The following is a 15,290-nucleotide window of genomic DNA, read 5'->3' as shown; positions in this document are numbered from 1 at the left end:
AGTTTTATTTTTATTTTCATGCCTAAATGGTACAAATGATTTAACACGGTACAAGTAGTTAAGTCAACACATTTCATTTTGTTGGTGATTGATGTACAATATATATAATTTTAAAGGAGAGAAATAGAAACTTGGGTAGAGAAAAATGGTTGAGGGAATGAAAGCAGCTTCGGGAAGAAGACATCTATTAAATAATGGAAGGAAGGTTGGATGCTTCAATTTTTGGATAATGATGATCACGAGACTAAATTATACCTTGATTTTTTTTAATATCAAAAGGTCTCGTTCGGAGTAATTTAGAGTTTTAAGTTATTAAATTTTTTTTAAAAAAATAGTTTTAGCTTTTCTAGACTTCATTTGGGATAGTTTTTAGTTGCAAGTTTCAAAAATTTTAAATTTATAATTATTTTTTAGTTTTTTAATTTCATTTTTAAAATAAATCCATTTTTGAAAGTTTTATTAACTGTGAGACTCATATCCTATTAGTTTTTATTATTGAAACCTAGAAAATTATAACTTACATGTTCTAGGAAGTAGGTTAAATCACGAACTACGATCATCAAAAACCTGACACATTCTTCAACTCGTAGCGTTTAACAACACGCAAACAGAGAGAGAGAGAGAGAGAGAGTAGTCTGAGGCATGTATTAAACACACTGTTCTTAAGAATTTATTCACATAAAACACAAATTTCCAAACCCATCCTCAATCAATCAAGTATCAAAAGTAAAAAGTAAGAAGAAGAAGAAAAAAACCAAATAGAGAGAATAATGAGGATTGCGTTTTTCGGGATGAGCAATCAATATTGGTTATGATCAACAAAATTAACTGAAAAAGATAGGTAGTTATTAAAAGTGGGAAGCTCAAAAGCTAATTTATTAATTTTAAATGTTTGAGAAAACTAATTATTAAAATAATTGAAAAGTGTAAAATGATAAAAAAAAACAAAATTATAATTTATTTAGAAAAAGTAATCAAGAAATTTGATAAATATATTAAGAATAAAAAGGAAAAAAATATATAAAAATTAGAAGCTAGCAAAAAGTTTATTTATCGAATAAAAGTTGTTTGAAGTAACGTTTTAAAAAACGCTAGAAGTCACTACAAAAAATTTATTTATCGGATAATCAAAGAAGTTTGTTAGCTAGTAAAAAAAATTAGAAATCAACTTAAATGTATTATTCAACATGCCAATAAAAAGGGCGTTCATTGTATAGGAAGAAAAAAAAAGTGGGTCATATTATTTTTTTATAATAAAAGAAATCATTATACGATTAGTTTAAAAATAATGTCATTAATATGTTTGTAATTTAATAGTAATATTGTTAAAAGATTCATAGTACAAATTACCATATTCATAACTTATTAAACTAATACAGGAAACTGTTTTTTGAATCCCTATGGAATTAATTTATATTTATGAAAAACCAATAATTTAGATGGTACTTATTTTTAAAGATTCATATATCGTGTATTATGTTAATATTATTTATAGTGTTTATTCAAAGGGAGAATGTCGTGTATTTAATAAATAAGTATGAAAAATGTAAATGCCTGACTTACGAATTATGTCGGGATAGTTCTTATTTTCAAAAATCATCCTTTTTTATGAAAAAAAAAACAAATGAAATCACTCAAAATAATGAAAATTCAGGATGAATTACTTGATTTTTAAAAATTGTCAAATAAAAATTTATATTTTTTCTCTTTCAAATATACATATAATTAAAAATAAAGTGCTAATTTTTTTGTATAAATCAGTTACAAAATAACAGTTTGATTTATTTTTCGCAATTGTTTAATTCTAAAAGTGTACATTTATTTCCAATTTTAGAAATATTAATATGAAAAGATCTAATTAAAATACTATTCATTTTTGTGGAACAAAATATTCTGTTTTTTAATTTAAGTATAATTTCAAATTTTAAGTCATCTCTTAAATTGATTTTTTTTTGTCACATATAAAGGTATCACTAAAAAGTGCTGATTCTTTGGTATAAAATAAGTTAAAAGATAACTTGTTTTTTTTTCGGTTGCTTAATTTTAAAAGTGTACCTTAATTATCATTTTTAGAAATATTAGCATGAAAAGATTTAATTTATAAATGCATCCTTATCCTATCGCGATTTATCATTATTGCTTTATCCAATTATAATACGACTTGCTCGTCTTAGAAGTTCAGCAACATTAGGCGATTCGATAAGACCAAAAAAGTCAAATAATTATACGTATATTTTACTCAATCTCTGAATGAGATGTTGTCTAACAATAACATGCTTATAAACTACTATGATGGTCATCATCACTCACCAGACTATGGGATGCACGGCACCAACTAGAGTTAGGGATTTTGTTATTCGTGGCCATTAGGAACAGCCAGATGCTAATGATTTATATTAACTTGAAATATAATAACAATTAAAATTTCTTCTAAAAACCAATTAAAATATAGGTGATCTGACAAAAGGAGAATATTCAAAATGTGGAAAAATGAAAATAGAACATCTGTAAATGTTAAGTAAAACTAGAAAGGGTGTGACGCTTAGAGGAACTCGTATTTCGTGTATGTTTCACAATGATACTGGTGCTACGTGCTCACTACTCAACTGCCATAAAAATAAAAGGTATTTCTTCAAAATAAATTAATCTTAATTAACACACCATCTCAATCTTTAACACCCATACTTAAAATTAAAATCTAATCAAAATTGACTTCACTTGTTTACATAAACAAAAATCTATTCTTTTGTTGTAATCTTTAATATTCTAACTCGCGTTATTATGTTAATACATTGGCAAGTTTAATAATTTTGGATTAATTTAAAATTTAATTTTATGAATCTATCTATCATTATATTGCATTATATAACTTTTATTTTTTTATATAACAAGATTTACTTAACAAAACAAACCACGATGGATACAATTAATTCTCTCCTATTTCTGCCCCCCACCAAAATCGTTGAGCCATCCACCATATGATATCAAGCATAGCCTCTCCTCGTTTATATACACTCATCTCTGTACACACTCGTCAACGCCAAAAGGGCTTTAAAAATGTAAATCTATTACACCTATTGTAAAAAACAGATGTATTGAGATATTATAAGCTATGCTCTAGCGGACTGTACATCATTCATCCCTTTACCCACCCAAAAAAAAATGCAAAAATTTTACACCTAATCTACATGCAACTAACTATTAATCTTCAGGGCGTTGAATCTCACCCATCATGATCCGGTTACTGGAGACCTTGAAACCGAGAAGAGAAGGATCTATCTGTTTTCCTTTCTTACCTTTCTTTTTCCCGCTTCGCCCTGCTTGTGCTGCATCGGATGACTCGCTCCCGATTCCACTGGCTGCATGTGAGTCAACCACCACCTCAGGAAGAACGGGCTTTTTGAGCATATCTATAAATGATGTCTCTGACACAGCACCTTCACTGAAGGAGGAAGATCTAAACCGAACCTCCTTTTTCCCAGAAGCCTCTGTCATGCTACTCATTGACGAATTTCCAGACGTTTCTCTTCTCCCTACCATAGAATCTTTATATTAATGAGACTGATGAAATGATAAAAATAAAAAGGTAACGAGGGCTGTTAAAAATTCACATACCTTCACCAGATGTGAGGTTTATTAAATTATTTTGATTGACATGGGGTACGGATGGCTGGTCTGACTGGACATCAGGTGAGGATAAAACCCGCGTTACATGGGGGCGCTTATGGAAAGCATTATCAAACCCTTTTGTTGAAGGAGGTATCCTGTCAATAAAAGCCAATCGAACCTCAAGTTTAATAATCATTTTTCCAATAATATGAAACATAGGTATATTCAAACTGTAATTATTTTGGCAATATACTCGGTATATGTAGACAATAACAAGATCAAATGCTTTAAATGTAGCCAGTGCATTTTCGCCATTTTGGAATATTAATCCCATCAAGTTTAGATAAATTTAGTCAAATGAAATTCTTCACAGTTGCAGTCAAGAAAGTGTATAATTATGGGCTAAATGAGAAATTATGTAGGCAGCGCACAAGGTTCACGAAAAATTATGGGCTATTCAGACTACAACCATATGCAAAGCCTATTGCTAAATGAGAAACAAGAACAGATAAAGCAACATATAGAACTTTGAACTAAACAAACATCAAGCATGTAATGCAAACCTTAATTGTTAGCCAGCAGATCAAAAGATTCAAAGAAATTTCTAGAACCCAAATAACCAAATTATTAATTTAAGACCTAAAGGAAAAACATGCATCCAGATATTACCTGTCACCAGAAACCTCATCTCCACGTGAATTATTCAAACCCATCTCACGACCAAATGAACCACCATCACCACCTGAAGAATCTTATTTATTATTTTCAACCATCATATACAAGCACAACTTCAATGAAGGATAACAGTTGTGTGGTATATTACCTGCACTGCTCAGTGAGCTATGTCTACTATGGGCAATTGTGGGCAGTTCCATGGAATTCATGATGCTTTCCACTTGCTCTGACATGTCTGACATCCCAGGAACCAAATTGCTCATTGTGCCCATATAGTCATGTCTCTGACCCTTATTTGCTTCTAACTCAAGTAAGTCTTTTTCCATAGATGATTTACCAATCTGAAAAGGAATTCTGTAATTGGGATGTAAAGTGTCCTTATTAGCAGATAACAGTGATTGTTCTTCAACCAATGAACCGGATCTAGATCGAAGAGGCATTCTTTCAGTATTTCCTAGATTGTTGTATTGGTCAGTCATATGCATGTTGGTTAAATGATCATGGATTAAGGCATTGGAATTAGCACTTTGAGTCCTTTCTAAAAAAGGGTCATTCAGATGGACTTGCTGATCTGACGGATGCTCAAAAGGATGCATTATTGAACTAGCCTCAGGAACATGCCAAGATTTGTCACTTCTTGATGAAAGAGGATGCCATTTATCAACAGTTGATGGTTGTGTGGATTGAACACCCAGTTTTTGATGAAGTCGTTCCATAAAACCTCGTGCTGAACTCTCTTCATGAGCACCAGCAGATGCAGGTATGTTTAGATCTGCTGATGTAACAGTATCTCCTAACTCTCTTCTCTGCCTCACAGCTTCAAGGTGTTGCTGTATTTGCACCCGTGGATCAATCCAGCTATTTTCCACATGCCCATTGTTGCCATGGAGTGAACTCTTAAAAGCATCAGGGTGATGACCAAAAAGATCATCAGATGATTGTAGATGATGAGAGGATAAAGAACCCATTTGATCACCTGGATGTAAATAGCGATGGCGGTCATGTAATTCCCTTCCTTGGGAAATCGGTGCAGACCTCTCAAACATCATAGGATTATCATAGAACCCTCTCTGGTTCTGCTCTGGAAGATTCCTCCCCAAATAATTTAGTTGCTCCTCTTGTGACACAAGCCTCTGCTGCTGTTTATGGATATCTGAAACATTAAATCCAGCTGAATGACCCAGTTGATGGGTTGCTGGATTTCTTGCCATCTGTCCAGTTTCATTCATTGGCCATGACCTACCAAAATGCCTTTCTCCATCCAACCCTAACTGCCGTCTAAGAGCCAAAGATAACTGCTGTGCCTGAAGCTGATCTTGCTGAAAATGAAGCTGTTGTTCGGAAGGCAATATATTTCCATGCCTTGCTTGCAACAAGAGGTCTGCCAAATCAGCTTGCCTTCCTTGGGCAGCATTGATGCCCATATTTGCTTGGATAATCTGTTCCATTGATGGATCGGGATGCCTTAAAGAATGTGGATTCTGCTGCAATTCATGCACATATCTCCTCAATTGTACCTGATCTAACAGGTTATCCCTAGAAATATCATGTTTTGACTGCCCAAAATTGGGATCAGGGATCTGCTGATGCATAAACTGTTCAAGAAGCAACTGCTGAACTTGAGATTGTTGTTGGGGCTGAAGTTTCATTTGTTGGTGAAGTAGTTGTTGATGATGCATATCTTGCTGTTGTTGAAGCTCAAGCTGGCGTTGTTGAATCTGAAGTTCCAGAATACGTTCAAAATCTGATCCAGAATTCTGCATCATCTGCTGGATGTTGGGGCTCTTGTTCTGAGAAAGAGCAAAACCAGGAAATCGCTCTAAATCTGACCCATTATGATGAGCAGGGAAATGATTGGATATACTACTCTGCTGTTGAAGCCTTTCTTTCTGAAGCTTCTGCAACATGAGTTGCTCTGCCACATCAAAATTATTAAATTTTGGTCCCATATGGGACAAGAACTGATCTTCTAATGAGCCTACATGTGGATTACCATTAAAATGCCTATTTAACCCATATTCATCAGCCCATGTCTCCCTGAAAGGAGGCTGATTAGCCATGCCACCAACAGAGCTTTGATCAGCAAAAGCAGCATCTCTATCAATTAATGGATCTAGAAAATGACCCTGGTCACCCAATCTCAAAGAACTATTGGAAGATTGTGCACGCCTTAAATGAGAACCATCTCTGAGTTCAGACATCAATAGCCCAAAAGGGTGCAACTTATCGGCCTCATTATTATGAGTATCATTCACTGGAACTTCATTTGCAACAGGTTTTCCAGTAGGATGGGAATACGAAGCATTGAAATCCATGGGCCTCGTCATAGGTTTTTCATTTATGCTTCCAGCCAATTTTGACAAAGTGATATCTACATAAACAAATATATAAATAAAAGTAGAAATAGATTCACAAATAACAAACAAGGGCATACAAATTGATAAGCAAAACAATAGTCAATGGACATGAGAATGGCAGAACAGGAAAGCAAATAACTTACCCTCGTCATGAGCAACAATATTACTGAAGCACTGGTCATCGGAGAACTTGACCTCAGAGTGATAACCTTGGTTGGGTATTTGGGAAGGAATGCCAACACTTGAGGTAGTATCAGGTCGGGAAGAAGACCAAGGTTGATCATCACTAACAGAAGACCCATCATAGTCAAAATTATGAACATCTACTTTTAGGTTCCTTCCAATGGCATCAGTCGGTTCTGATTGAATAACCCTGTTACTACCAGAACCTAATCCTGACTTGACTTTCAAATGAGGCATAATGTCACCAAGTTCATGAAATGGTGATCCTTCGGGAGCATCTGACAAGCGAACAGGTAAGTCCATCCCAAAAAAACCCTGTTCAAACCACAAAATGATGTCAATCCCAAGAAAGGGTCCTTGAATTTCCCCTTGAGGGTCCAGATAGCACAAACTCAACTCCTCGAGAGCAATAACACTTTCAGGTGGATACGTCTTCTCATTAATTTTGAAGTCCTGTTGATTAGTGCATGAAGTTTGATGCAGAGATGAAAAATCAAAGAGAGAGCGAGAATCATCAGGTAGATTACTACTGACTTCAGAAGCAGCAATTGATTCAACACCATTCCGATTAGCATGTTCCCGAAAGCCAGAAGCTTGTCCCTGATGGTTATCAAAATCTGCTGATTCAGCAACTTGGTTTCCAGGAATGCTTCCCTCCCCAATGCAGTTAACGGAACTCTCATCTCTCCCATGCACACCAATAGTTGCCATATGCTTCTGTTTGCCTTCTTGAAAAGTTGCAACTTCTGAAAATTATAATAATTTGTATACAATCAATAAATGTAAATAAATAGAAAAATCTTTACTTTCAACAGATTAGCACAATAGAATAAAAAATAATATTGATTTCTCACCCTCAACTATATTTCTCAATAAACCGCCAGCAGTTGATGCCGAACTAATTAGAATTTGATCAGAATCATCCGAGACATCACTTCCTGATATAACCTTTGCACCACTTCCAATGGAAGGTTGTTTTCCTTCATTTGCAATACCAGGACCTGAAATAAGCCACGGAAAAAAAACAATAAGAAAAAAAAGAAATCGATTATTTTTTACAGGAACTAAAAAATGCATGCATATGTCACCTGAAATATCATCATTTGACACTCCATCCCTTCCTCTAAAGGAGTAGCCTGAGACTTCACTGCTAGTAATTTTTCCTTTCCATATTTCTTTAAGGACAGACTGAAAGAAAGATACGAAATGGAATCAATATCAATGCTGCAAAGCAAATAACCCTTCAAGAATAAAAAAGATTAAAACATCAATCGTTAAGGCATAATAGCAGTGTTTCTTCATCTTTTGTATTCTGCATATACCTCTTCCTCAGCAGCAGGAGCAACAAATGCTAATGGTTCAACAGAACCATGTTGAGTTATTGGTGATGCATGATCCATCTCAGAAGGCAAGCTAACAAAATTTGGATCAACCTTTTGCTTGCGATATATGTCAAGCAGCTTGCCCCTTGGGTAGTAATATGAATCAGCACCAAGACTAGACTTCCCCAGTATGGTTTTATTCCTATCCACAAGTGCTGATCCAGCACCAGAGCCAATAGGAGGCCTTACAATTTGTAGGTTTCCATTATTATTCGCCCTTCCTCTTCCTGGTGAAAATCGCACATTGGAGCCTTCTATACGTCCTTTCTCCAGCCCAAATCCAGGTGCAGCACGGTATGTAGACACGCCAGCAGCTTGAGCTTCCAATCGATGTCGTGGCCTCCATTTATCACGAGAATCAGTGTCACGATCAGACCCAATGCGATTGCCAACACCAGGAGAAGGTTTTTCAGAGTGACCATCTTCCTTCTCAACATCATTTCTTTTCTCATTACGAGAATCCTTCTCCTTATCTTCAGGACCCCATCTTGATGACCACTTATTCTCCCTTCTAGAGTCATGACCAGAACCACGGCTCTCATGCCAGCGATCAGAGGGCAAGGATCTATTCTCCGAGGTTGAAGTATTCTGACGATCTTCTTTTCTACGATCCCTTCTCCCAAGCAAGCTTGTTTCTCTCTCCTCTTCACGCCAGCGGCGACTGATGTCAACATCAGGAGCTGTCCTCCTCCAGTCTTTCTTGTCCTGGGATCCCTCCAAACGCCAACTGTCTTTCAGTATGGGATCAGTTGAGTTCACCTGAGCAAAAAGCCAAGTAGATGGATATCATCCTATCATTTTCCAAAGATCAGGTAAAACCTATGGATATTAAAGGGATAAAAATTTAGCAATCAAACCTATAGTTTAAGTAACCACTCAAATTCAACCATAAGAACAAAAGATACAGCTACATAGGTATTCAACTATTACAAAGTAAACCTGATTAATCAACCAAACAGATGTGCATAGGTAAAAGAAACTACAGAACTCCCAGTTACATCATTGTATTAGAAAATTTTAATTCTTTACAAATATAAAATGTGCACAATAACTCTTATCATGTTAATTGGGCACCTAAATCAACATTAATAGTTTAACCTACAACCCCATGATTTTGAGAGACAGCTGTGTCAAGAAAAACATTTTGTGAATTTGGAAGAGAATCTTCAAAATTAAAGAATCAACTAACTCAGAGAGTGTAACAAGCAGATGTATTGTCACTGCTTTTAAGTTTAATAACAATAGTACCTGGCAAATTGCAGGAAAAAAAACACTGATAATTACAAAGGAGTCGGTGATCAAAAAGACTTCCCTCTCACTGTTTTCAAAAAGAGCAGTGCCAGCATTGTAAAATCAAATAAAATTGCATGCAATCGTGCCATTTTAAACTCTCCAGTTTCCAAAATGATAAATTCTCGGTCAACAAAATGATAAAGAATAGCAATAGAACCCTACCACACCAATAGATTTCATGAAGGGTGGGGAGGGGCTATGGTAATGCAGGTAAAAATCAAAACATCGAATATTACATACCCCCACTGGGTTGGAAGTTGTCTTTGCATCAACAGGTTTGGAATAAAGCCACTGTGGGGATAACGGTATGCTGTTGTCAGACAACAATTGATCTGAAAGTAAAACGAGTTCACAACCAACTGTTACCATTTACGCATTAATGAGAGAAACGACACTAAATTTTAAATTGTAAAAAGATAAACAAGATACCTTTTGAATCATCGAGTAGCGCCCCAATCCCTTTCTCCCCGCCATGTCCTCCGGATGCTTCATCTAACACAAAATCAAAATGCAAGTATTAGCAGACATGCCATTCAAATCAGTTTATAGTTATGAAAAACGCCTAAAATACAGTAAGATAAAACAGATAACTTTTTCCGAGAGGAAACAAAAATGCAGAAAAAATAAAGGGCAATTATATTGCTTCCTCATGAGCTACAAAGAGTAGCTTCTGAAAAATACATCATAAAATCCATATCATAAAAGGCTTAATGGCGGGATCTGCGACATCCACAACCACTTACAATTACATATCATCAAAGCCTTTTTTCGAAAAGAAAAAAAAAAGTCAACAGGAAGATCAAATCACCAAGCCACACACCCAAAAGAAAACAACCCCACCAACAACGCAGTCAAATCAGCTTACTTATGCGTTAAAAAAAACATGATAATTCCAGATTCAGATTAACAACAACAGCAAACTGAACTCCACCCAATCCATCCAAGCACGGCCTTAGAAGAAACCCCACTTCTCAGCAAACCATACTCACTAAATCAAAAGGACGCTATACAGATCAATCCCAAATCCAAAGTCAACCCAACCCAAAATTAAAAACAAAAAAACACTAACAAAAACACACAGAAAAAATAAACAAAAACAAAAACAAACAAAAGAATCCAGAGCCACACAAGCATGAACAGGCTCGTCTGTCGGGCGCGCAATTGACACGCAGAAGGAATCGCGGATTGAGATTCGACGGATCGAGCAATGATTGCGAGCGAGGCAATAAAAACGTGCGTTTCGAGAGAGACTCGAAAAAAAAAAGCCCTAATCGAAATTGGAATGAATCAAATCAAATCAAATCACCTCTGAGGGAATCGGAGGGCTTAGCGGAGAAGAGATCGTCGGGGAGATTGACCTTGCCGTCGCCCATCGCCGTCGAGTTCGGGATTGTCGGAATTCGGAAAAACGGAAGAGATCCGAAAAACGGAACGGAACAGAAGAAGAAGGAGGAGGAGAAAATGCGAAAAGGGGAACGGAAAGCGAGAGCGAGAGAGATAGGGTTGAATGCTTAAGTGCGCGTCGAAGATTGAGAGAGAGAGGGTAGGGTTTGCGAATTGAAGGGTATGTGATAGATAGTGAGAACGAGAGAGCGGTGAGAGAGAGAGAAAAAAGAGAGAATGAATGGGGTGAGGGTTTGAGGGCTCACGGTGTGGTGTGTAACATCAGGAACAACCATGACACTGCCATATATTAATATATTTTTTTCATTTTTCTGTTTTTGTTTTTATCGCATATTTGAGAATATTTATATACATTTTTTTATCATAAACCTCGAAAAAGAATTTAAATAATTCAAAGTTCGATCAAAAGATAAATAAAGTTTAGATAATAATTATTTTCATCAAGAATTGAACTCAAATAATATTTAAATGATATAACCTTAATTTCAATATATTAATTATTTGTATTTGATCATTTGGTGGAGAAAAATTATACTAGTATTAAGGAGGTTTTAATCTAGGTATTTTTTTATACTTTGTAAGTTTTGATATTGGATAAATTAGTGGTGTATTTTGGTAATTTGGTCTATGTATTTATCCAAACTTTGTGATTTTGTGTCTATATTTAGAAATTCTATATTTGACAGTGTAAAAATGTCTACATGTATTAATAAATAAAAAATGTTTGTCACATATTGTTGTTAGAGGTGATTTTCAATAGCACACTCCTTCTCCCCGATTCTTCTTTCTCTCATGGCATACTTTTCTTTTACCTTATTTTTCCCCTTTCTTCTCTGGTTTCTTTCTCTCTCCTCTCTTTTATCTTGCCTTGTCGTCTTCTAATTTGCATGAGAAAGAAAGGAAACTTGGGTGGAGGTTGCAACACAAGATCAAAATGAATTTTGATTTCTTTAAAGAGGTGAGGGGAAGAAGTGGTTCATCTCTTCAGGGGTAACTTATTAAGTGCTGATTATTTTCTTATTGAAAATAACTTGTGGTGATCTAGTTTTTTTCTCTATTAGATTGTGTTCCTTCCTAACATCCCCATCCCATAATGACTATTATAGTTGCATTTGAAAATTTATTTGTTTTGTCGATAGAAGTCAATTGAGTGAGGTAGCTGTGTAGCACACCAAATTATTGTTACTATGGTGTGGAAAGAAATTTCAAGGAAGGATGGGATTTCACTCCATGTTCTTGGTGACAGCGAATTACAAAGCCCATAAAAAAATTCATTGACTTGCTTAAATAAAATGGTTCAATAAGAACTTATGCAACCACCCGTAAAAAGTCCAACACTAAAGTTAGTAAGAATGTGAGTGAAGTGGAAAAAATGAGAAGCCACACCTAGTTGTTGAGTTTGACTTTAGATAGTGAATATGTGTTGGAAAATTTGTTAGGTGATTAGAGTTGCATGTGAAGGATGAGACAAAACATTAGGATTACGCCAATTGTTTGCCATATAAGTCGATACATGCAAGCTAGTATCTTTGATTACGTCAAGGTAATGCCGACTTCTGAGCTTAGTATGAGTGAAGTCATTAAGGAGCTAGTATTAATACGTCGAAAGGGTCAAGTCGAGATTTAGTCCCGAACATTGTGGTAATTGGTAAATTCTTCTTTCAATTTATATCTTTGTTTCGTGGTAATTGATAAAATACATATATAGCAAACACATGAATCATTTTTCTAAAATTATTTTAATTGCATATTTTCTAAAGGTTATAAGATTTAAATGATGATCAAGAATATTATATATCAAACTAACTTAATCAGTTATTGTTGGTATTAGAGTTGAATGATCTTTCGACTTAGTGACCAGAGAGAGAAGAGTATTGAAGAAGCTTGAGGAAATTGATGGTCGATCTGTGTGGGGTCCTTGTGTCAAAAGTCTACTCGACGATATAATAGTCAAGTGGCATGTTGCAATGGAGGTAGTTGGCGGTACAAGTTTGGAAGTGTCACCATTTAATACTCATGGAGCTGATCAGGAAACATACCATATTTTGTACAAGGCAGAAGCCTGACGGGCATCTAAGAAGATTGAAGATGAAATTAAATTTTAATTAAGGGAAGGATTATTGGGAAACAATTCAAAGTTGTAATTTCAAATATTTTTTAGATTTAAAAAAGGATATTATCTTATTTTGAGGATGCTTTTTAGATTTAAAGATATATCTTGTAAATTAGATATTTGTTTCCTCTTTTAAGATTATGATGCTAGGTCTATATATAGATATTCTTAAGACAAGAAGAATTACCCAACCTGAAAAAGGGGTCGCTACCTTAGGTGAGAGAGGGTGGTCATGTTAAGGGAAGGTTTACAAGTTTGTCCAGCTTGTCCGAAAAAAATTGTTTTGAGGAGATCGTGGCTGTAGGGATGAGGATCTGAACCACGTTAAACAAGTTGAGGTTGAAGTTATGGATTTAGGGGTGAGGGCCTGAACCACGTTAAACAAATTTCTAATATTTTTTTCTATTTCATTTATGGTGTTGTCTCTTGTTCTTGGTTGTGAGATTTTTGAGTAATAAAGACATGAGTGTGTATTTTTTCCCCAACAATTGGTATCAAAGCCGATGGTTCGACTTGGTGATCAACTCGGATAAGTAAGAAGACAGCGGTGGATCTTTGGCCTGTGGATCCCTTGTATTGAAAGTCTTCTTGGCGATGGGTCCAAGCGGTGTATCCTGTGGGTGGAGTGGTGGTGCAAGTATCTAGAGCATGTGGGCTCTAATGGCCACCATATGGAATACTCATGAGTAATAATGGCTTTCGCTCGAAGAGAAGGCTACCATGTGGAAGAAACTTACACTTGAGAGGAAGATTGTTGGAGTACAAGTGTGAGGTAAAGTCCAACATTGTGTGGGAATGAAAAGGTTGAACATCATATAAGTAAATAAATGACCCATAAACCTTAGCCTTAAGGTTTTGGGTTAAAATGTGGAGTCAAGTTCACTTATGTGATTGTTCATAACTCAATGGTATAAATCTCCCTTGGTTTACCCTCCTTAATTACACAACAGTTATAAGATTGACTTGGTTATTGAGAATGAAGGTTTAAGGGTTGAATAAAGGGGGAGGAAGGGGAGAGATCGTGCATTCGAATCACCCCACTATCATTCTAAAAACTAACATTGGTTGATAAAATAATATTTAATCAAATAAAAATTTACAAAAATTTGGTATTTTGTAACTTGATTATTTAAATATGTGTGCGCGCACATGTGTGTGTTTATTTAAGAGGCCCGCTTAAAAATTGAAAGGTATATGTTAGCATTCAACACCCTTTCGTTTGGACAAAAAATCACTCTTACTTGATTTAGACTTGCATAAATTAAAGGACAATAATGTATTTTTACTCTATTTAAAAAAAAAAACAAAATCATTTTTTCTCTTTCCTCCATGTTGTCATCCTTCACACGTTTCTCAATCCACCCTTCACACTCCTAGCTTGCCATGTACTTCTTCCACCCCTCTAAAAACACAAACCCATTTATCGATGGTGGCAGGAGGACGAGGAAGGTGATGAAGGTCAAGTCATCGTTGTTGCAAAGGAACACATACTTCTACCATAGGTACCAAAAGGGTAAGGTAATGAGGAAATTGATGATGTAGCAAGTGTCGAGGCCTCGGTTGTCATAGTCTCCAAAGAGATTATGCTTGTGATTTCAAATTCGAATTGTTCAATGTTGTGTTTGAGGTTTGTCATGAAATTATGGATATCACCTACACATATAACTAACATGGGTTTAGGGGGGCTGACATTGGTGCATTTTCTGGGTTTGATTTGGTTTGAGTTACAATTGCTCACTTCATATTCAATAGAATTTAATTTATGTGTCTTGCACTAGAGGAAGATATTCATAAGCATTATATTTCATTATTGTTCGTGCTTCTTATGGATGGATGATGGATTGGTTGTAATGCAACAAAAGAATGACAATGCCTGGAAAGGAAAAAAAAAGGTGATTTTGAGTCATTTGGTTTTTTAAAAATAAAATGAAACTAAAATTACATAGTTTTCCTTTAGTTTTTGTTGATTTAAGTGAAAGAAGATTTTTTTTTTTGTCCAAATGAAAGGATACTAGTTGCTAGCATATATCGTCTAATTTTTAATTGGATTTATATTAGCAAATCCCTATATATATTAAGTATTTAATTTGTGTTACAACATAATCAATTTTTCAATTATAACCTAACTCATTTTATTATATAGTTTTTGTGTCTTACACTAACCTCTTTTAATCCTTGAAAAACATTATGTGATGTTTTCTGTTAGGGAGGCTGCTATAAATATTTTTTTAAAAAAAAACAAAGGAAGTTTATGTTTCCTAATAGATATCTTTG

At 35.1% G+C, this 15,290-nt stretch overlaps 1 protein-coding gene across 1 annotated transcript; it reads right to left on the bottom strand.

Annotated features, from left to right (window-relative positions):
- Positions 1-3,080: 3,080 nt before the first annotated feature.
- LOC100810477 (uncharacterized) lies at positions 3,081-11,173 on the bottom strand. The gene is made up of 11 exons (XM_003548466.5): positions 10,806-11,173; positions 9,929-9,991; positions 9,740-9,831; positions 8,147-8,965; positions 7,913-8,012; positions 7,679-7,825; positions 6,785-7,570; positions 4,433-6,655; positions 4,279-4,351; positions 3,616-3,764; positions 3,081-3,533 (listed from the first exon to the last, which is right to left on the bottom strand). Exons 1-11 carry the CDS (start codon positions 10,870-10,872, stop codon positions 3,202-3,204), a joined length of 4,851 nt encoding a protein of 1,616 aa, XP_003548514.1. The 5' UTR covers positions 10,873-11,173; the 3' UTR covers positions 3,081-3,201.
- Between the last annotated feature and the right edge of the window lie 4,117 nt (positions 11,174-15,290).

Source organism: Glycine max, chromosome 16 (assembly GCF_000004515.6).
Source record: "Glycine max cultivar Williams 82 chromosome 16, Glycine_max_v4.0, whole genome shotgun sequence".
Lineage (NCBI taxonomy): Eukaryota > Viridiplantae > Streptophyta > Magnoliopsida > Fabales > Fabaceae > Glycine > Glycine max.
The sequence above is the reverse complement of the archived record's forward strand: the minus strand, read 5'-3'. Positions and strand labels throughout refer to the sequence as shown.

Excerpts from the sequence above, each read along its gene's own strand:
- LOC100810477 (XM_003548466.5), bottom strand. The coding sequence starts at position 10,872 with ATGGGCGACGGCAAGGTCAATCTCCCCGACGATCTCTTCTCCGCTAAG. Across the intron at positions 8,966-9,739 it reads CAACTTCCAACCCAGTGGGG|GTGAACTCAACTGATCCCAT; the intron begins GTATGTAATATT and ends CTTTTTGCTCAG. Across the intron at positions 4,352-4,432 it reads TAGCTCACTGAGCAGTGCAG|GTGGTGATGGTGGTTCATTT; the intron begins GTAATATACCAC and ends AAGATTCTTCAG.